The sequence below is a fragment of the Odontesthes bonariensis genome, chromosome 8 (assembly GCF_027942865.1).
Source record: "Odontesthes bonariensis isolate fOdoBon6 chromosome 8, fOdoBon6.hap1, whole genome shotgun sequence".
NCBI classification, from domain to species: domain Eukaryota; kingdom Metazoa; phylum Chordata; class Actinopteri; order Atheriniformes; family Atherinopsidae; genus Odontesthes; species Odontesthes bonariensis.
This window is the reverse complement of record NC_134513.1, coordinates 16854797-16873137: the sequence shown is the minus strand read 5'-3', so window position 1 is coordinate 16873137 and position 18341 is coordinate 16854797. Positions and strand designations below refer to the sequence as shown.

At 41.1% G+C, this 18341-nt stretch overlaps 1 protein-coding gene across 1 annotated transcript in view; it reads left to right on the top strand.

Moving 5' to 3' along the window:
- mpped1 (metallophosphoesterase domain containing 1) overlaps window positions 1-18341 on the top strand; it is a 69586-nt gene that overhangs the window by 9481 nt on the left and 41764 nt on the right. Inside the window, exons 2-3 of the mRNA XM_075472540.1 lie at window positions 3234-3617; window positions 8981-9162. Of these exons, the coding sequence (XP_075328655.1) occupies window positions 3439-3617; window positions 8981-9162 (361 nt within the window). The 5' untranslated portion in view covers window positions 3234-3438. The remainder of the gene's footprint in view (window positions 1-3233; window positions 3618-8980; window positions 9163-18341) is intronic.

Here is an 18341-nt window from a genome sequence, read left to right as displayed (position 1 = left end):
CATGTAGAGATAAAGCAACCACCAGCCAATTCCACTGATTACATCAATAGGAAAGGGAGGTTTACCTTAAACATTCAACATTGCTGTTTTGAAAGGTACAGGAAGTCGCTCGTGTTATTTGTTGGTGTCGATTCTGAGGATTTTGATTGGCTTGCATGGCTTTATTCCTTTCCCTACACTGCCGCCAATAGGTTTGGCATAGTTATTATGGCGCTTGACGACGTATTTATGCGGAATGCGGGTTGATGTAAATGACAAGTTTTTTGAAAACGATGTTGTGTGCACGATGTTATTATTGATAACGGAGGGGGGGAAATATTCATTTTTCTAAATACCCGGCTATGTGTAAATGTGGCCTCAGTCGTGTTTGGAAATAGGTTTGTATGACTTTTTATAAAACATTTAACACAGTTAAAAAAAAAAAAAACCTGAAAGTGAATGTGAAGAAAATAGTTAGTAGAGGTGTGAGAGGTCTGTTTCTTGTCTTGCTCGATAAAAGGCGGATAGATGTCACCTAAGATTTACATGTCCAGATAAGGTGGAAGAAACATTTGGTTTGGATTCTCCCTCCATTTTCACATAAGAGAGGTTCCTTTTCCTCCTGTTAAACTAGCATAGTGGTTGATTTGGCTAACAAAATGGACAAATTTGTCACAAAAATATCCACCGAGCCAATCTTCCAGTGAGAACTCTGCTGTGTCAATGGCTGAGGACAGTATTAGTGCAGATGTTAGGCAGAAAAAAAGTTAGACTTTTCAAACTAGCTGGAAAAGTAAATACCCATGGATATACTACAATGCAAAAGTATTTTGTGAGGTTTGCACTGTTGGATTGTGTATTTTGTTTTTCCTTTTTCTTCATCCGAGCCTTTTGCGTTAGGTTACATTGACATTCACTTTTCCTATGCATCACCAGTGTGTAGACTGTGTGTGTTAGCAACGAGTCATGCAAGCACGGTGAGCACCCACCAGCAGAAACATAAATTGGCGCCCCTGGTCCGCACCACTGTGTCTGAGATTGCCACATCTTCCGTTATCACCTTGACAGAGAACATTCTGCTTAGGTTTATGTATTTGGCAGACATGTGGTGGTAGATGTGTTGTGTGAGCAGGAGCAAGGCCCTGCTCTCTCTCATGATGGCAACATTTACAAAGTGGTGAAAGATTTCCTGTTGATAATATAAAACAGTAAATATGTTCTGTTCTGCAATAAAACAGAAGCCCAAGTAAATGCCCTGTTTTTCTTTTTTTTTTATTTGCATTTCCCATACCAGCCCAACATTTATTCGTTTTGAGTTGTACAACATATTCACTGTAAGAAAGGCAGCCTGTACTAATTTGATTGAGAATAACAATCATATTAATCAGAAAAAAGAAGTACTGATGAAAAAACTTTGAGTAGAAAGCTTACATTAATTTATCAGAGCATAGTTTTTGGTGTGTTAGAAGCCTGCTTAATTTATCATAAACATTGCTTACATAACAGAATTGTTGTCGTCTGTCTTTTTTCCTTCTTTTTTTTAATTGAGATGGAGTTGCTGGGCTGCATGGGGGTGTGGTGGTTAGCACAGTTGAATCCCAGGTTCATAGGGTTTGCATGTTTTTTCCCTGTGCATGCATAGGTTCTCTCAGGGTACTCTGGTTAATTGGTGATTCTAAATTGTCTCTAGGAGTGGATGTGCATGGTTGTTTGTCTCTGTGTGGCCTTGTGATGGACTGGCGACCCGTTAAGGATGTACGCAATGGCCGCTTGGATAGGCTCCAGCCCCCTGTGACCCTGAATTGGATTAAGTAGGTATAGAAAATGGATGGATGGATGGATGAATGAAGGTGCTGTTAGTAGGCTACATGTCACCCAGCAAGACTTCCTTGCACCTTCAATATCTTGATTCACAGCAGTGACAACCTGTTGGGGATATCGAATGAGCTTGCTTAGATATGAGAAAATATTGATAATCGTCTTAATACAGTTATTAATATTTATTAGAATGAATAACTATAATCCTTAAACACCACTCAGTAACTAGGAAAAACATTCGCGACAGTCTCGAGTGTCAGATCTGTATGAGTCAGCTGGCGACAGATATGATACGCACAGAGCAGACAGTGAGGGATGAATCCAAGCACAACCTTTACAACCAGCAGTTATCAACAACCTTTCTTTTAAAGTAGTACAACGCAATTTATAGAAGTTACAAAAATGATTAGAGATATTGTTCTTCATTAATCAATACTGTTTACAATTATATTACACTATGTACAAGATATACAGTACAAAGAACTACAACATACAAGAAAACCAGGCAACCATCTGTTTAGGTGTGTGTTTTTTCGTGGACGTGAATATATGGGTAAAATTATAAAAGATAATGTCAGCTGTCACCACGTAAAGTTATCTGAGACAGATAAAGATGGTGGCTTTAACAGCTAAATCTACAAAAAGGATAGCTCTTTCTCTGTGTGTGCATGCGCTTTAGCTTGTACTAGCTTCGAGACATGTGGTTCAACTTGGTTGGTACCCACCATGAAACATGAGAAACCCACTAGATAACCAAGAAAACACTAAGGAAATAGTGTGCTAAGGAAGCTTGACTGCATAAATCCCAACAATCACCTGAAAAGGGGGGAAAAAAAAACAAAAAAACTGAGTGATGAGCTGACTGAACACAGATGCTGCAGGAAATGTGTTAATAGGCAAGAGCAAAATACTGTTGTGAAGCAGTGAACAAAAAAAACACTTTTAAGGATGACAACAACCATTTAACACATTATTAAAGTTCAGTGTTTTACCATGTCTCTCTATTCCACACACACACACATATGGGATCAATGACAGAGTTGAGAAAGATTATTGTTATAAAAACCCAAGAATGCCAATCCCAGCTTCCAACAAAAATATCTTTAAATAACTGAATTATTGTTTTGTTTTAGTTTTTGAGCTGTATTTGTGACTTAATGTAATGTAATGCTATTAGCTAAGTCATTGGGTTAGTTGTATGGTGGTTGAGACTATGGTTGAAAGTATATATTTTATATAACCTATTTACTTCTAGGCAGCAATGATTAGTTGGAAGTAAAATTATAGTTCAAAATGTCTTAGTACAGAGATTACTATCTTTTTCCAATAAATACACTTTGAAGTAATTGTTTAGCCAACTAAAACTTTCCACCGATTTTCAGCACTGCCCCTCTCCTATACACATTTTAGCTCTGCTTTTTTTGTGTTCCTTTCAGGTAAGGAGGGGCTGTAGAGAAAAAGAGGAAGGAGAGGGAGGTGATGTTCGTTCCTCAGGTTACTGTGACTGTGAGCTCAATGAGGGTTTGAGTCTTTCAGAACACTTCCCAACAACCTCCTCTCAGAGACAATCATCAACACACTGTCCAAAACCAAGAGCAACAAGCAGCGTTCCCCAGCCACTCTTCTTTGGTCACAAGAGCAATGGCCTTCACCCTGACAGAAATCATGGTGGCGAGGCGACAGCAGTCTCAGGCTCAGTTGCACTCTCAGAGAAGAAGTAGGTCCATTATTGAGGTGGACGAGTACAGCACCAACCCGACTCAGGCCTTCACCTTCTACAATATCAACCAGGGACGTTTCCAGCCGCCTCATGTTCACATGTGAGTAGGTGAAAATGTAGCATTGATACTAATTAAAGGAAAAATCCAGAAATACTTAGGTATTTTTTTCTTTAGTAGTTTTGCGCCAAATATTTGCTCCTGCATTTGCTCCCAATAAAATCACACACACTAAAAAATCATATTTGTTAATTTAAGGTTAATATAATGAAGAATAGTACTAATCAGTGTGAGCCTAGGTCTTTGTTTTTGGTGTTTTTAACCACATTCAACCATCAGTTTTGCACTTGATATGTGATGATGTGGATAATTATTAAGAGACTACTGTAACACAGTATTAACAATCAAACTGGCTACATAAGGTATAACAGCAGTATATACAGCAGTATATAGAACATGTGCCACAAAATCTATTCTGCTAAGTATTTATATTTTAAAGGTTTTGATCATTTTTAACAACTTATTATAGCGACATAACTCCGCTGCTCTTCTATAATAAGGTAAAAGATTACGGCCAAGTGTTTAAAAAAGACATAAATGACAACGTACCTTTTGACTTTCTTCTCTTTCATTAATATGGTAGATCTCCCACAGTCGATCCCCTATCCCACAGGTCGAGACCGCCAAGTGGCCTGGCGAACTTCCGTTGTGTTTTGAAGTTTGCAGCGTTTCTCTCTTGCATGTGTTTTGAAGTTTGCAGCGTTTCTCTCTTGCATGTGTTTTGAAGTTTGCGGCGTTTCTCTCTTGCATGTGTTTTGATGTTTGCAGCGCGTGTGCTCCGGTCGTTTTCGTGATTGCCGCATTTTTCTCTTGCAGCATTACACTGTTGGATTTGTTTCGCCGTTTGCAGCGCGTTTGCACGTGTCGGCCACCGTAGATTTTAACCGCTGCTCCCCTGAAAAAAGCCCTCAAAGTTTTTCACCAAATCACAAGTGCATTTCCTTCCAAAACCTAACAGCTAAGAGCATAACTAGTGCTAGAGTAAGTGAGGTAAGTTAGGTACCTAGACAAATGGGAAGATAATTTAGAAAACAAAGACAATTTAGGAAACAAATAAGTACGTAAGGAGCTAGGACGAAACAGGTGATGTCCCTAAGAGGGCGGAAGAAACACTTTCGATGCATTCAGGTCGGTTGCACTCCCCCCTCTCGGCTCTGCTGACCACAATACTGTTCTGCTCATCCCAGCTTACATTCCCATTATGAGGAGGGTTAAGAAGGTCACTCGGAACATCAAACAGTGGACTAACGACAGCATCCTAGCTCTCCAAGGATGTCTTGAGTCCACAGACTGGAGTAACCTTTTAACCCCCTCCGACAACCTTCATGAGCAAGTGAGAGAGAGGTCAACAAGGAAGTTAAGCGGGGCATGTGATTTAAAGCAATATTAACTGATGTATTAAATAACTTTGCGGAGCACTTCTTTAATTCCGACACCACGCAATCACATCTACAGTACACGCATGTACACGCAGTTGCTCATTTTGCTGGATGAATTCCTTGGCAACAGCGGTCATGTCCACTTGTGCCATAACATCCAGTTGTATGTGGCTGCACATCAAGTCATTAAGCCTTCTCTGTGTCATAGTTGAACGCAGGTATGTTTTGATCCGGCGAAGTGTCGAGAAAGATCTTTCAGCTGATGCCGTGACTGGGATCGTGAAAAACAGTTTCAACAGTTTGTGCACCTCTGATTGTAGTTCTTTGGCCACAGGGATAGCATTCATTGCTTCACTTATGAGCCTTATATCTTTTTTTGAGACTTCGTTTGAATCCCTGATGGCTTTATGGTGACAACATGCTCAACTGTGCACGCAGACTGTCAAAGTCAAAATCCTCTGCGTATAAGGACGTTACAGAAGACTGGAGCGTCACCTGTTTGCTAGAGGCCACTGCGACACGCAGCTTTTCCATGTCCATCACAACCCCGAAGTCACTCTGATAAAAAAGACGACTCAGTTCATCATTCAGCAAGTCCAACATCTCAAAGTATTTTCTGTAATACTCTGATGGGCTCTCAAATGCGTGCTCGCTATCCCTGCCACCAAGCCGTTTAGGGAGCCTGCGTTGACTGGGCAACTGTGGGCCTTCTGTCAAATCTTTGGAGGCTTCAATCACTGACTTGAAGAAGCTGTAAAATGCTTCATCTGACCTCTGTCACTGAATGAAAGCTTGCATTACAGCGACTGCACTGTGCGTCTTGTAGCATTGTGTCAGTGGCTTGTAATGTCTTGGACAGCTGTTCGGTTGGATAGAAAACCAGATGAGCGAGGCGCAGACCGAATTGGGTGCTTTAAAACAACTCCCTTCAAGTGACCTGACATGTTGGCAGCGCCGTCATAAGCCTGCCCCCTGTACAACTAAGGCAATATATGGCACCGTCTCAAAATGTCATTTAGCACAGTGAAAATTGTGTATGCATCTGTTTTATATGATCAAAAAGACCCACAAAATCTTCACGCAACGTGTATGCATCCTCCTCCCAGCGAAGTACAGTAACAAGCTGTTCTTTGTTAGTAATGTCTCTGGTTTCATCCGCGAGTATCGCATAGTATCCATCCCAAATAGGTGACAAAACCTTTCGTGAAACATCAAGTGAAGTCAGGTGGATCATCTCATTAACAATGTCATGACACATGTAATACTTCTCCTTGAGCCACTGTTTGATATCGGGACAGTCCTCAGATCTCAGCTGCATCAACTTGTACAGGTTACTGCACTGTGGGTTGTTACCATCTATGGTTAAACCTTGGCCGGCCAAAAAAAGAAGTTAGTTGTTTTATCAGCATCTCTCTGTTGTTCCTCTGGTTCGCTTGTAACTGAATATCCAGTTGCGTGGCCACGCTGGGTTGCTGTGACACAAACACCTGAATTTGAGCCACACACTGTGATGTTTGCTGCTGCTATGCTCCTTAAAGTTAAGTCAAGTTGTATAGCACAGAGGTCTTCAACAGGGGGTCCGCGGAGGTACTGCAGGGGGGTCGCGAAATCTTTGGTTGATTAGACGATTTTTAACTTTTTTTTTTTTTTTCAAACAGTTTTTTCTCACAAATTGTGTGCAAACGTGTGGTTTGAGGATTCATTGTCCCATCTACATGCATGTTTAAAGTTAAAATCTGTGGATTATTTGAATAGCTCAGTGTTGTATGCAAGATGTTTGTTTATAAATGGCAGTGGCACGGCCACCCTGTACCTTGCACATGTTTAAAATAAAAACATGAATATATTAACCTGTGTATTATTTGAATAGCTTAGTATTGAATGTACAATAGCAGAGTAGCTATGTTTATACACGGCACTAGGCCCCGTTAAATATAAAACACAATTGTATGCCATATAAATAGTAGGGGGGTCCCTGCTCCAACTCTCCATCAGTTTGGGGGTCCCTGGCCTGAAAAACGTTGAAGACCCCTGGTATAGCACATTTCATGTACAAAACAATTCAAAGTGCTTTACATAAAATAAAAGCATTGCAGCGGGGAGTGGAAGAAGCATTAACAATATATAAAAGAATATAAAGAGAAACAAATAAAATAATTAAAATGAATTAAAATGATTAAAAACAAGCAACAGTCTAGATAAATTAAACGATACCGTGCAGAATTCATGCATAGACACATGAGAAAAGAAATGTTTTTAACCTGGATTTAAAAATGTCTACATTTGGTGAAACTTTAATCTCCACTGGCAGTTTGTTCCACTTGTTTGCAGCATAACAGCTAAATGCTGCTTCTCCATGTTTAGTCTGGACTCTGGACTGGACCAGCTGACCTGAGCCCTTGGATCTAAGAGCTCTGCTGGCTTTATATTCTCTGACCATATCACAGATGTATTTTGGGCCTATACCGTTTTGAGATTTGTAAACCATCAGCAGGCTTTTAAAATCTATTCTGTGACTGACTGGAAGCCAGTGTAAAGATTTTAAAATTGGTGTGATGTGTTCAGATCTCTTAGTCCGGATTAAAACTCTAGCAGCTGCGTTCTGGATGAGCTGCAGATGTTTAATGCTCTTTTTGGGAAGTCCAGTTAAAAGAGCGTTACAGTAATCGAGTCTACTGGAGATGAATGCATGGGTGAGTTTTTCCTGGTCTGTTTGGGAGAGGAAACCTTTAATTCTGTTGATGTTTCTGAGGTGGTAAAAAGCTGCCTTGGTGACAGCTTTGATGTGGCTGCTGAAAGTCAGATCTGAGTCTATCAACACTCCGAGGTTACGAACTTGGTCAGTGATTGTAAGGGCCTGAGTCTCAAGATATTTACCAATGCTGACCCTCTTCTCTTTGCTTCCAAACAGAATGATCTCAGTTTTGTCTTCATTTAATTGTAGAAAATTCTCTCTCATCCAGGTGTTTATTTTCTCCAGACAGTGACACAGTACGTCTGCTGGGCTGCAGTCGTCTGGTGACAGAGACACACAAAGTTGTGTATCGTCTGCATAACTGTGATCATTGATGTCAAAGTTCTTTGATACCTGACCCAAAGGGAGCATATACAAGTTAAACAGAAGGGGTCCAAGAATTGACCCCTGGGGGACTCCACAAGTCATGGCCATTCGCTCAGATTCACAGCTGCCAATTGTAACAAAATAACTCTGGCCTAAGTAGGACCTGAACCAGTTAAGGACAAACTGAGAAGGGGGCGGGTCATGTCCGATCATAACATTTCAGATTGCGTTTCTATATTATGTAGTTTATATTCAAAGCCAGACGATTATTTGTTTACTTGGTTTCAATCGTCAGTTCAACATGAATTCAGTGCTGTTGGATATTTGTCACGTTTCATTATTGGGGGGGTTTTGCCCCCCCAACTTTATCTTTGGGGGGGCAAAAAGGTCGTTGCCCCCCCCCATAGATGGTGCCAGTGCATATATGAGTGTAACCTTTGTCATAGTACATCAGATCTACTGCTGAGAGATTGCTGGCATTGTCTGACTTCATCTTTAAAAGTAAAAGGAGAAAAAAAAAGTTTTACATCAGTATATAGCCATGGAAGTTGCATTTTTAGATGTTAAGGTTGGTGCACTTATACCCTGAGGAAAGCTCACTAAAGTGGGCCATGGTTATTTACCATCTATGCTCTTTCCCCTGGAGACCCTGTGGATGTGTATATTGCTGGAAATCCCACAAGACTCTACACTTTCAACCTCTGTGCTCTATTCTTTTTTTCTTCTTCTTTTTCCCATTTTCTGTACATATCTAGTTCTGCAGTACCTTCCTCCGCGCTATGCTTTTATTGGAGACTCTTGTGGCAAAAATATATATATTTTTCCCTGCTGCCTCAGTCTGTAGGGAGGATTTTTTTTTGCTAGATACTAATTTAAACTGATTTCATTGTCAGCCTCTTACCACAGAGAATTTGCTGTTTTCCCTCCCCCGTCACTCAGCTTTCATGTTCTTTTCCTCTTTTCAGGGTTGACCCAATGCCCCATGACACCCCTAAGCCACCAGGGTACACACGCTTTGTGTGCATTTCAGACACCCATTCCCGCACAGATGCCATTCACATGCCGTACGGGGACATCTTTATCCATGCTGGAGACTTCACCGAGCTGGGTCTACCCTCAGAGGTCAAGAAGTTCAACGACTGGCTAGGTCAGTAAAGTTTTGTCTTCGTATCCACAAGGGTGAGGGCCCTATTTTCTATAAACGGTTCCCCTTGATGATATGTCCCTAATAAGGCCAGTAAGACTCATTACCAGTGAAAATTAAGGGCTTCATTTGATTAGGTGGTGATAGATCACATGTTCACAAAGATTACAAAGTTGTTGTTTTTTCAAGAAAACTTTGAACCGTAACCTACAGACGATGGAGAGATGAATCCTTCCCAGAGCATAGACCTTAATATTATTGAAGCAGTATGGGATCATCTTGACAGAGAACAAAACAAAAGAAAGACAACAACTCAAGCATAGCTTTGGAATATCCTTCAAAAAATCCGGAGAACTATTTCTGAGGACTACAGAAATAGATGACAAGAAGGTTTTATAAATGTTGTCACAACAAATAATGAGTTTCAAGCTTGTTGGAATTTTACAACCCTCTGCTTTATATACTCTATTTCCAATTTCTCCTTCCATTTCACATTTACCTTGCAATATATGAAGAAATGAGATATGGCCCAAGACTTTTGCACAGTTTTGTAAAAAACAATATTCTAAGCAGTATATTCTGTATGTGCTTTGCTCACAGGCACATGTACAGTGAGGTCAGAATGCAAAAATAAAAATGGAAATACTCAGGAAAGTGTTTCCTTAGCTTACAAAATACATATGGATGCTCATTGCAGTGCGAGTGTTGGCAGGCTCTAGTGGATGCAGGACGACTGATCAAAGAGGCCATGATTGGAGAGAATTGGACTGAAGTGCTGCAATTCATGAGCACTGCTACCGTGCCCAAACTGTTGGTAATATAAAAGTTATCTCTGCCAAAAGTGCTACTTTTTAAACGCTTTTTAAATCAGCCAAAGCTCTTTAGATTGCACCGTGTGCTCAGACATATGAGCATCTCATCTTTATCAACACAGGGATTTTTGTCAGTTTGTGGTCAGTGCATGATACAGGTCGACATACATTTGATAAATCACATTCATAAACTGTCAGGACCATGGTGAGATGTTCGAATTGGAATGCTATTTAATTATTCTAATTAAGAATACATTTTTCTTATTGTTTTTAAATTCATTGTAGTTTTCATATATTTATGAAATGATACTAGATCCCTCTGTTGGAAGCAAGTATTATTTGAAGGTGGAACTAGACGGTGGTTCATGTAATTCCAAAGAGGAGGAGATCCCCCCTTGATGTTTTGGAATGATTTGATTTTCTTTAAAGATTTGGTGAAATTAGAAAATAAAATGTTTTGGCAAAATCACATCATTATATCAAAGAAGCAAGATGCTGAAAAAATGACACACGCAGGCACTTCTTCTTTGAATAGTGATTGACAACTAGTCCTGGATGAATCACAATGACAGGGCAGAAAGGAGCATCAATCTACAGGGTTGTTAGCTGGGAGTTTACCCAAGAAAGGCAGACTTCCTTTTGGGGTTAAAACGTGAATTTCTCTACGATGTAGTCTTCATACACCTCTACCTTCCCTCTCGCTGACTCTAAAACTAATTCTCTTCCAATGACTATCAACTCCTACGTCCTCACTCATCCCCTATTTTCCTTGCTCCCTTGCTCACTTCTCTACCTTCTCATGCAATGGTTGCCATCTGTGACAAAGCCTTGAGCAGCCGCCAGCTCCCCCAAGAGTCAACTGACTTTGTGCTAAAAATAAGAGCTGAGTGAAGATGGCACAGAGCAACTACTGAGAGAAAAGGAGTAGGACACAAAGAACTGAAATGGGGGGAAAGGATTTGAGAATTTGGAGGAGGAGAAAAATTACACAGAAAGAAAAAAGTTTTGGTAGAGAAGAAGTTAGTTTGAAGGAGGAAAATGTAGGACCAGAAAATATTACATGTAGCTTTCTCACTATCAAATGAAATAAACCTCGATGTGGGCACCATTCCTTTGATGAGAGGGAAAAAAAATCATTAGCTAATTTTAACATTAAAATTAACATTAAAGATTTTTTTCCCCCTTGTTTTTCCTGTTAAATTACTGTCAAATTAATGGACTGCGCTCCATGGAATCTTTTCATTTTGTGTGTTGTGTTTTTTTTGTGTTCTTTTTTCAAGTTGGCTGTGGAAGAACACATACATTTTGTTCATCTTAGCTGTTAGAGATGATAAATGTTCAACATTTCAAACAGAAATGTTGAAATTAATCTTAATCGGTCTCAAAGTGCTACTTCATGAGTTCTCGCTTGAATTGACCGAAATTATACAGTGTTTCCCACACATAGACTAATTCGTGGCGGTGCGCCACAGGTTCAACACCGGCCGCCACACATTGCGTTTCGTTATTATTATTTTTTTTAACGCTATTTAAAAAATACTCGTATTCATTAAAGCTGCCGTCTGCAACTTTTTTTTAGTCATATTAGCTTGAACTGTCATGGGATTCTGGAAGTAGAATATTAAATAGGCTGTTTAGGAAAAATCCCGAATTCTGTAGCTCCCTCTGAAGCCTGTAATCGTGCTTGCAAAAATTGAGCGCTCCCGGCTGTTTTTAACCAATCACGTTAGGTTTATTATTTATCTATTATCTGAGCAGAACAGTCACCAACCACGTCTTCCATGCTGAGCGTGAGTCTGCCCCTAGCTTGTGTGCGCGCACACTGGTGTGAACTCACGTGCACAACCTCGTCCACAGAAGGGGAGGGACCTGAAAATTGTATCAGTTCGAATTTTCCGACTTTAGAGTCGGAATTTTGAAAACCTGCCGACGGCAGCTTTAAAGCTATAATGTGTAATATTTCACGGACAATGAATGTCTCCATGTCGCTCCGCCATTTTAAAACTACGGGATTTGTAGAAGGACATGTCATCAGCTTCACCCTTTCCATTTTCAATGTGGAAACGGAAAGGGCGAAGCTGATGGGAGGGGACGTGTCTCCATCAGCGAGATCCTCCCTGGAAGCGTGGAAGCTTGCTAGCTTCAGCGTCGCGTTAGATTAGCTCAACCGAAAGGAGACGGCTGCCGAAAGAAGACGGCAATGTGTGGTGGCCCACCACCGCACATTGCCGTCTGCAATTTTGTAAACAATCCTGCTGGCTTTGGAGGGACCTAGCGGGACACATAGGGGACCTAGAGAACTCTTTTTTTTTGTATTCGGGTATTTAATGTTCTACTTTCAGAATCCCCGGACAGTTCCAGGCATTATGCTTGAAAAAGAGTTGCAGACTGCAGCTTTAAGTCATTTATCATTTTTAACAATGAATTATCTCGACACCACCATACCATCCGAAAAGGAGACGGTAGACCTAACTTTGGTTGGCACTTAGCCCAGTTAGTCAGCATTGAACACACCAGGTTGATGGCCAGCGGTATCCAAGCTGGTCTCTCTCCGCTGTCTCTGGGCCTTTCTCAGAAGTCAGCTGGTTATGGATGACTTTCCATAGGAGACAGAGGTTTATATATCGAGACTTCACCACAATTGTAGATGTTCACCTCAGTGTTGGACTTGGTTGTTTGTTTGTTTTACCCTGGCTTTCTTTGCAGGAAAAAAACTATTACTGTGTGGTAACTTATGCAGCAGCCGAAGGTAAAACAAAAAACAGACATGGAGACGAGATAGCGATGGACAAACGAAAAACAAAAAAAAGTCTTTCTATTGCTTCATTCTGCTTTCTTTCTATTCTCTTTCATTATCATTCATTCTTCTAATGTACTCCTGGCGGTTTTCCGGGTTTTATTTGCAGATGACACAGGCTTAGGCTCAATTTTCAGCCAATAGTATGCCTGAAACCGTTATGGCGTTTGTCGGGGCGTTTAAAGTAGAAGTTTTAATTCTAGTGTGAAGAGTTTGATAAAATAAAGAAAACTCAATTTCTAGGGAAATTGGTTCGCCTCTTCTGACATGAAGCTGTATGACATTCCATACTAGCAATATCGTCTATGAAAATTTACTAACCCCCTACCGCGACCTGTGCCTCGTTTTGGTGTTGACGAAGGTAGTCCAGCTAGTTGGCTGGGGCCACAAAAATAAAGCGTTTTTCTTCTCAAAACAATATGCATTCAAAAGAGTAATACATTTGCATCACAAAATCGTTGTCCAGGAAAAAGTCAGACCTCACAATCGCTTGGCGCTATTTTCTCTCCCTTCGTATTACTGTGTGCTGCCGACAGCCGCGCCTGTTTCACGTTGTTTACTGCTCTGTCTGCACTCCGGTCTGCGCGGTCTACACCATGAAACAGGCGTAAGTCTGGTCTTAGCTTTGGTAGGGACACTTCCCCACAACCCCACTCCCAACCCACACAGGGAAGAAAAAAAAATTGGTCACTGAATTATGCTGAACAAGAAAATACTTGATCAATTGAAGCCCTGACAGTCCAGCTGCTGCTTCCTCAACCTGCACTACATCTGTACTGGATGTCTGAGTTTCCTGAATGTATTTCAAAATAATGCATCAATGAATAAAATATAGACCTTCTATGATGACTATATGCATTACACTTTTCAAACTTATCAGAAAACACCTTTGAATATTACAGGAATAGCCAAGATTTTGGCTTTATGGAACCAACTTTGTTTATAATTAAAAAATAGTAAGAAATAAACATCTCCTGATTTAAAAAAAATAAATAAAAAAATGCTCATGTAAAATAAAAGTATTCTCCTAGTCTACATTACATTCACACCATAACACCTTTAATAACACTTTTCCATAGTAGAATGAGTGTTTACGTTAGGCTAGAAGGCTAGCATAGGGTGGGTAGTTAGCTACTATTTACTCTCTGGGTAGTGAAATAACTTTGAATGTCTCTTCTTTTTCAGTGACATTTTATATGTACAAAGTAGAAACACGGGCAAAAATGTTGAGACCAAACTAAATACTAATGTGAAGATTTACTTTCATGATATTGTGGCATCAAACCAGTCTGAAACAGCAACACCACAATAGTTCTCTAGAAATGCTTAATACTACGAATGAGTTTGTGAAAAATATTATATTTAATGCATTATGTAAAAAAAAAAAGGTGAATGTTATCTAAAATATTGGTAGGGACAACTCTGTTTTTCCCAAACTTTGGTTGTAACTTGTCCCTATGGTCCCTATGCAAATTTACACCCTTGAGTTTCACTTTGACTAAATTTAGCTTATAGTAATTTAACAGCTAATGTGGGACATATGATAAGTAGCCTTGTACTTAATTTCATCAGCATCAATGAAAATGCCACTTGTTCTGAAAGTTACAGCTTACTCTTAAACAACTTTATCCTGGAGGCATTATCACACTGAACAAGGAAGTGGAGCAGACACAATGAAAGCGACGGAAATGAAGTATAGGGAGAAACGGAGGAGCCCAGTCACGTATGTGGATGCTTGATGATGCACTATGTATGTTTTTGTCGCAGTTTCTATGTGAATTTCTTTGGATGTATCTGTGTGTGAAATGAATTATGTTGGTTAAAGACATTATGAAGTGTGGGGGTGTGGGTGTACTCAGATAAGATGTGAGTTTTGATTGCATGGCACAGTAGGTGGTGCATGTGTACTCTGTCTCATAATTGCTGGCTGTCTTTGTTTTGCGTCTACTTGTATGATTACATGTGTACCCATTTATCTCTTTCGCTCTCTCTTCCCGTGTGTGTGTGTGATTGTGTGTGTGTGTGAGAGACAGAGAGATAAGATGAGACGAGATGAGATGCAGCAGTGTGTGGGTGGTGACTTAAATTAAACAAGTTTAAGCTGAGATAGGAAGGCAGAATTCTCGCTTCTTCTGCTATTATCTATCTCAACTATTCACTGTCACAAGTTTCTTTTTGTCCTTTCTATCAACACTGCCATTCAGTTTTCCCTTGTCAGGTTTGACTCATGCACACCTGCTGTTAATAACTGTTTGGAGCCAAGTTTTTTGTTTGTCTGACTCTGAGCAGAATTGATGTTTGATCTCAAGCGTTGTTTGAATCATGTATTTCTGTTTATGCACACAGAGGCCGGTTAGAGCTTTACTGTCTGTCATAATCTCGCTTATTCTGTGTATTCAGGAGGCATACTTTAACTGTGAGGAGTATATAGACAAACACGTACAAGCATACGTTTGTTACTGGCACATAGTTTAGTATGAGAAAATAATTTTAGTCTAATACAAACTGAATCTTAGTTTCTTTATTTTGGCCATCACACAAGTGTCTTGATAGAGCAAGAATTGGAAGAACTTGACATTAGAAAAGTCAATGGGCGGCTCTGTAGTTAGAGTGGGTCGTCCAATAACCGGAAGGTTAGATTCCCACTCTCGCCACTCAAAAAGATTGATGGACTGACAGCTGGAGAGGTGGTGGCAGTCTACCTCCTTGCAACGGCTGAGGTGCCCTTGAGCAAGGAACCCTGACCCCCATGCTCCCCGGGCGCTGTTATTGTCTGCCCACCGCTCCAGTGTATGGCATCTGTCTCAATGAGCGCGTGACCGTGTGCATGTGTGTTCAACAGGTCAATCAAACCTGGATGGGTCAAATGCGGAGGAGTAATTTTGTGTTAACATTTGTGTATACATGACAATAAAGTAATCTTAATCTTAATATTACCACTGATTATATTCAGCAGTTGTGTCTGTAGTTTGTCAGTGAATGTCAGTATTGCTATGGGAATTGTGTAGACACAAGTTGCATCACATGGAAATCTCGCATGAGCAAGTGAGAAAAAAGTACTCTGTATACAAAATAGAAATAGACTATGCTCTGTGTGATTCTGAACTTAAAAGTGATGTTTTGCATTTTACAGGTAAGCTGGTGATGTTATTGAGGTCTCTTCTTTCACACCATGCTAAGTTCTATTTAGTGTATATCAGTGTAAGTTGGTTGTAAAAGTTTAATCAGTTAGCAGCTAATGTTGGGCTTAGAGCCACAGGCCAAACTTCAAGGAACATATGCTCTATTGAACTCCCACGAAAGCCTCTCGGTGGCACTTAGCTTGTAGCCACCACATTCTTCATATGAGAACTGTGTTGCAAAGGTACTAGAAACCTGGTGTATAGCTTAATCCCCGCAAGTGGGAAAAATTTAAAAGGAAGGTGAGGTATTAGAGGTGTGCTGTGTCTGGGGAGAGCTACAGCATGAAGTAGCCCCGGTTCAAGCACTAAAGGGGAGGATGCTCACAACTGTGAGATTTAAGGAAAATGCTTCGGTTTCTCTTCTATTGCTGAGCATACATGCCAAACTTCTCGAGAATAGCTAAGCTCCTCTACCAGCTCCTCACTGCATCCTCTGGAAAGACCCAACTTGACAAGCTCATGGGCATCACCAGGATAAAGGTGTCACACCATCAAACACTCTCATCTACAGGACACATGGCCACCAAGTGGCTATAAACACTGTTGAGTATATGACTAAGCTACCGATTCTGGGCTACCCACATCTCACACAACCATTTTCCCTGCATACTGATGCTTCCCAGGTAGGGGATACCTGGGAACCGATACTTCAGTACCAAGTCGATGCCACAATTAAAAAGACACGACAGCACTCATTTTTCTACAGTACTGTAGGTACCGTTGGTACTGGGGATGAAATTCCTCCGGACATAACGTGGGCACCATATACACCAACTAGTTCTAGTGTGCCAAAAGAACACGGAAGATGACAAATGCAGCGACCTCGGCTCGTCAAAAAGAAAAATAGTAAGAGTTGTGTCTGGAAGTACTTTGCGTTTGAGGCGGATGACCAGGGATTAATAATAGATTCGCAAAAACCTATATGCAAACGGTGCCAAAGAGCTTTTCAGAGGAAATGGAGGAAACATTTCCAATTTAGCAAAGCACCTCAAAGACAGACATCCAGATTTATTCACAGAATTCAAGGTGAGTGAGTTTCAAGGCATGTTAACGTTCACTTTGCGGGCAAATTCACAGCCATTGTTTTCCTTTGAACGAACTCCCCATCGCATAGATATGAAACGCATATAACAAGAAACAGCGGAAACGGAGCTTTGCAAAGAGTATCTGTACATACTGAAATAATTACGTTATGAAGACAACAAACGGAACAAAGTTATGTCTTTGCAAAGTACGGCTGAATAAGTTGCAAAGTCCCTGTCACTGCACAATGCACTAGAAAACATCAACGAATAAAGTTAGATCTGATGCAATCCACTGGTTGCATAAATTCTCAGAAACGGTTTGACGCCTCTCTGCCGAGGTCATCCGTCCCTCGTCATCAAGCGCTGGGGCAGGGTTTTTCTTCGTCGGAAAGAAGGACATGTCCCTGAGGCCCTGCATCGACTACAGGGGCCTCAATGACATCACTGTCAAGAATCATTACCCCGTCCCACTCATCGCTTTGGCCTTTGAACTACTACAGGGGGCTACGATTTTCACCAAGCTGGATCTCCGTAACGCCGGATCCAGGAGGATGACGAGTGGAAGGCGACCTTCAACACGCCCACTGGACGCTGAGTACCTGGTCATGTCATTCGGCCTCACCAATGCCCCGGCCGTTTTCCAGGCTCTCATCAATGACGTTCTAAGAGACATGCTGAACAAGTACGTGTTCGTTGGATGACATCTTGATCTTCTCCCAGTCCAAGGGAAATGTTCATCATGTTCTGACTCTGCTCCAACTGGAGAACTCTCTGTTTGTGAAGGCAGAGAAGGGCGAGTTCCATGCCACCTCTGTCTCCTTCCTTGGGTAAATTATTGGTCAAGACTGCATGGAGATGGATCCTGCCAAAATCTCTGCCATCACCTCCTGGTCCATCCCCGATTCCCGGAAACAGCTGCAGTGGTTCTTGGGGTTTGCCAACTTCTACCGAAGGTTAATTAGGGGTTACACAACCGCTATCTTACTGAACCAATCTACCACTGTCAGGATTAACCGCTATCCTGACAGTGGTAGATTGGTTCAGTAAGATGGCTCACTTTGTGCCTCTACCCAAGTTCCCGTCAGCTAAAGAGACCGCTGAACTAGTTCTGCACCATGTGTTTTGGCTTCACGCCATCCCATCTCATGTGATCTCAGAATGAGGTCCCCAGTTCACCTCTATATTCTAGCAGGAGTTCTGCTGTCTCATCGGGCCACCACAAGCATGTCCTCTGGTTTCCATCCCCAGTCCAATGACCAGAGGGAGATGAATCAACAAATGGAGACGGCACTCCGCTGCATGGCGTCTAAACATCCCTCAACTTGGTCCAAGCAGCTGCTGTGGGTAGAATATGCCCATAACACCC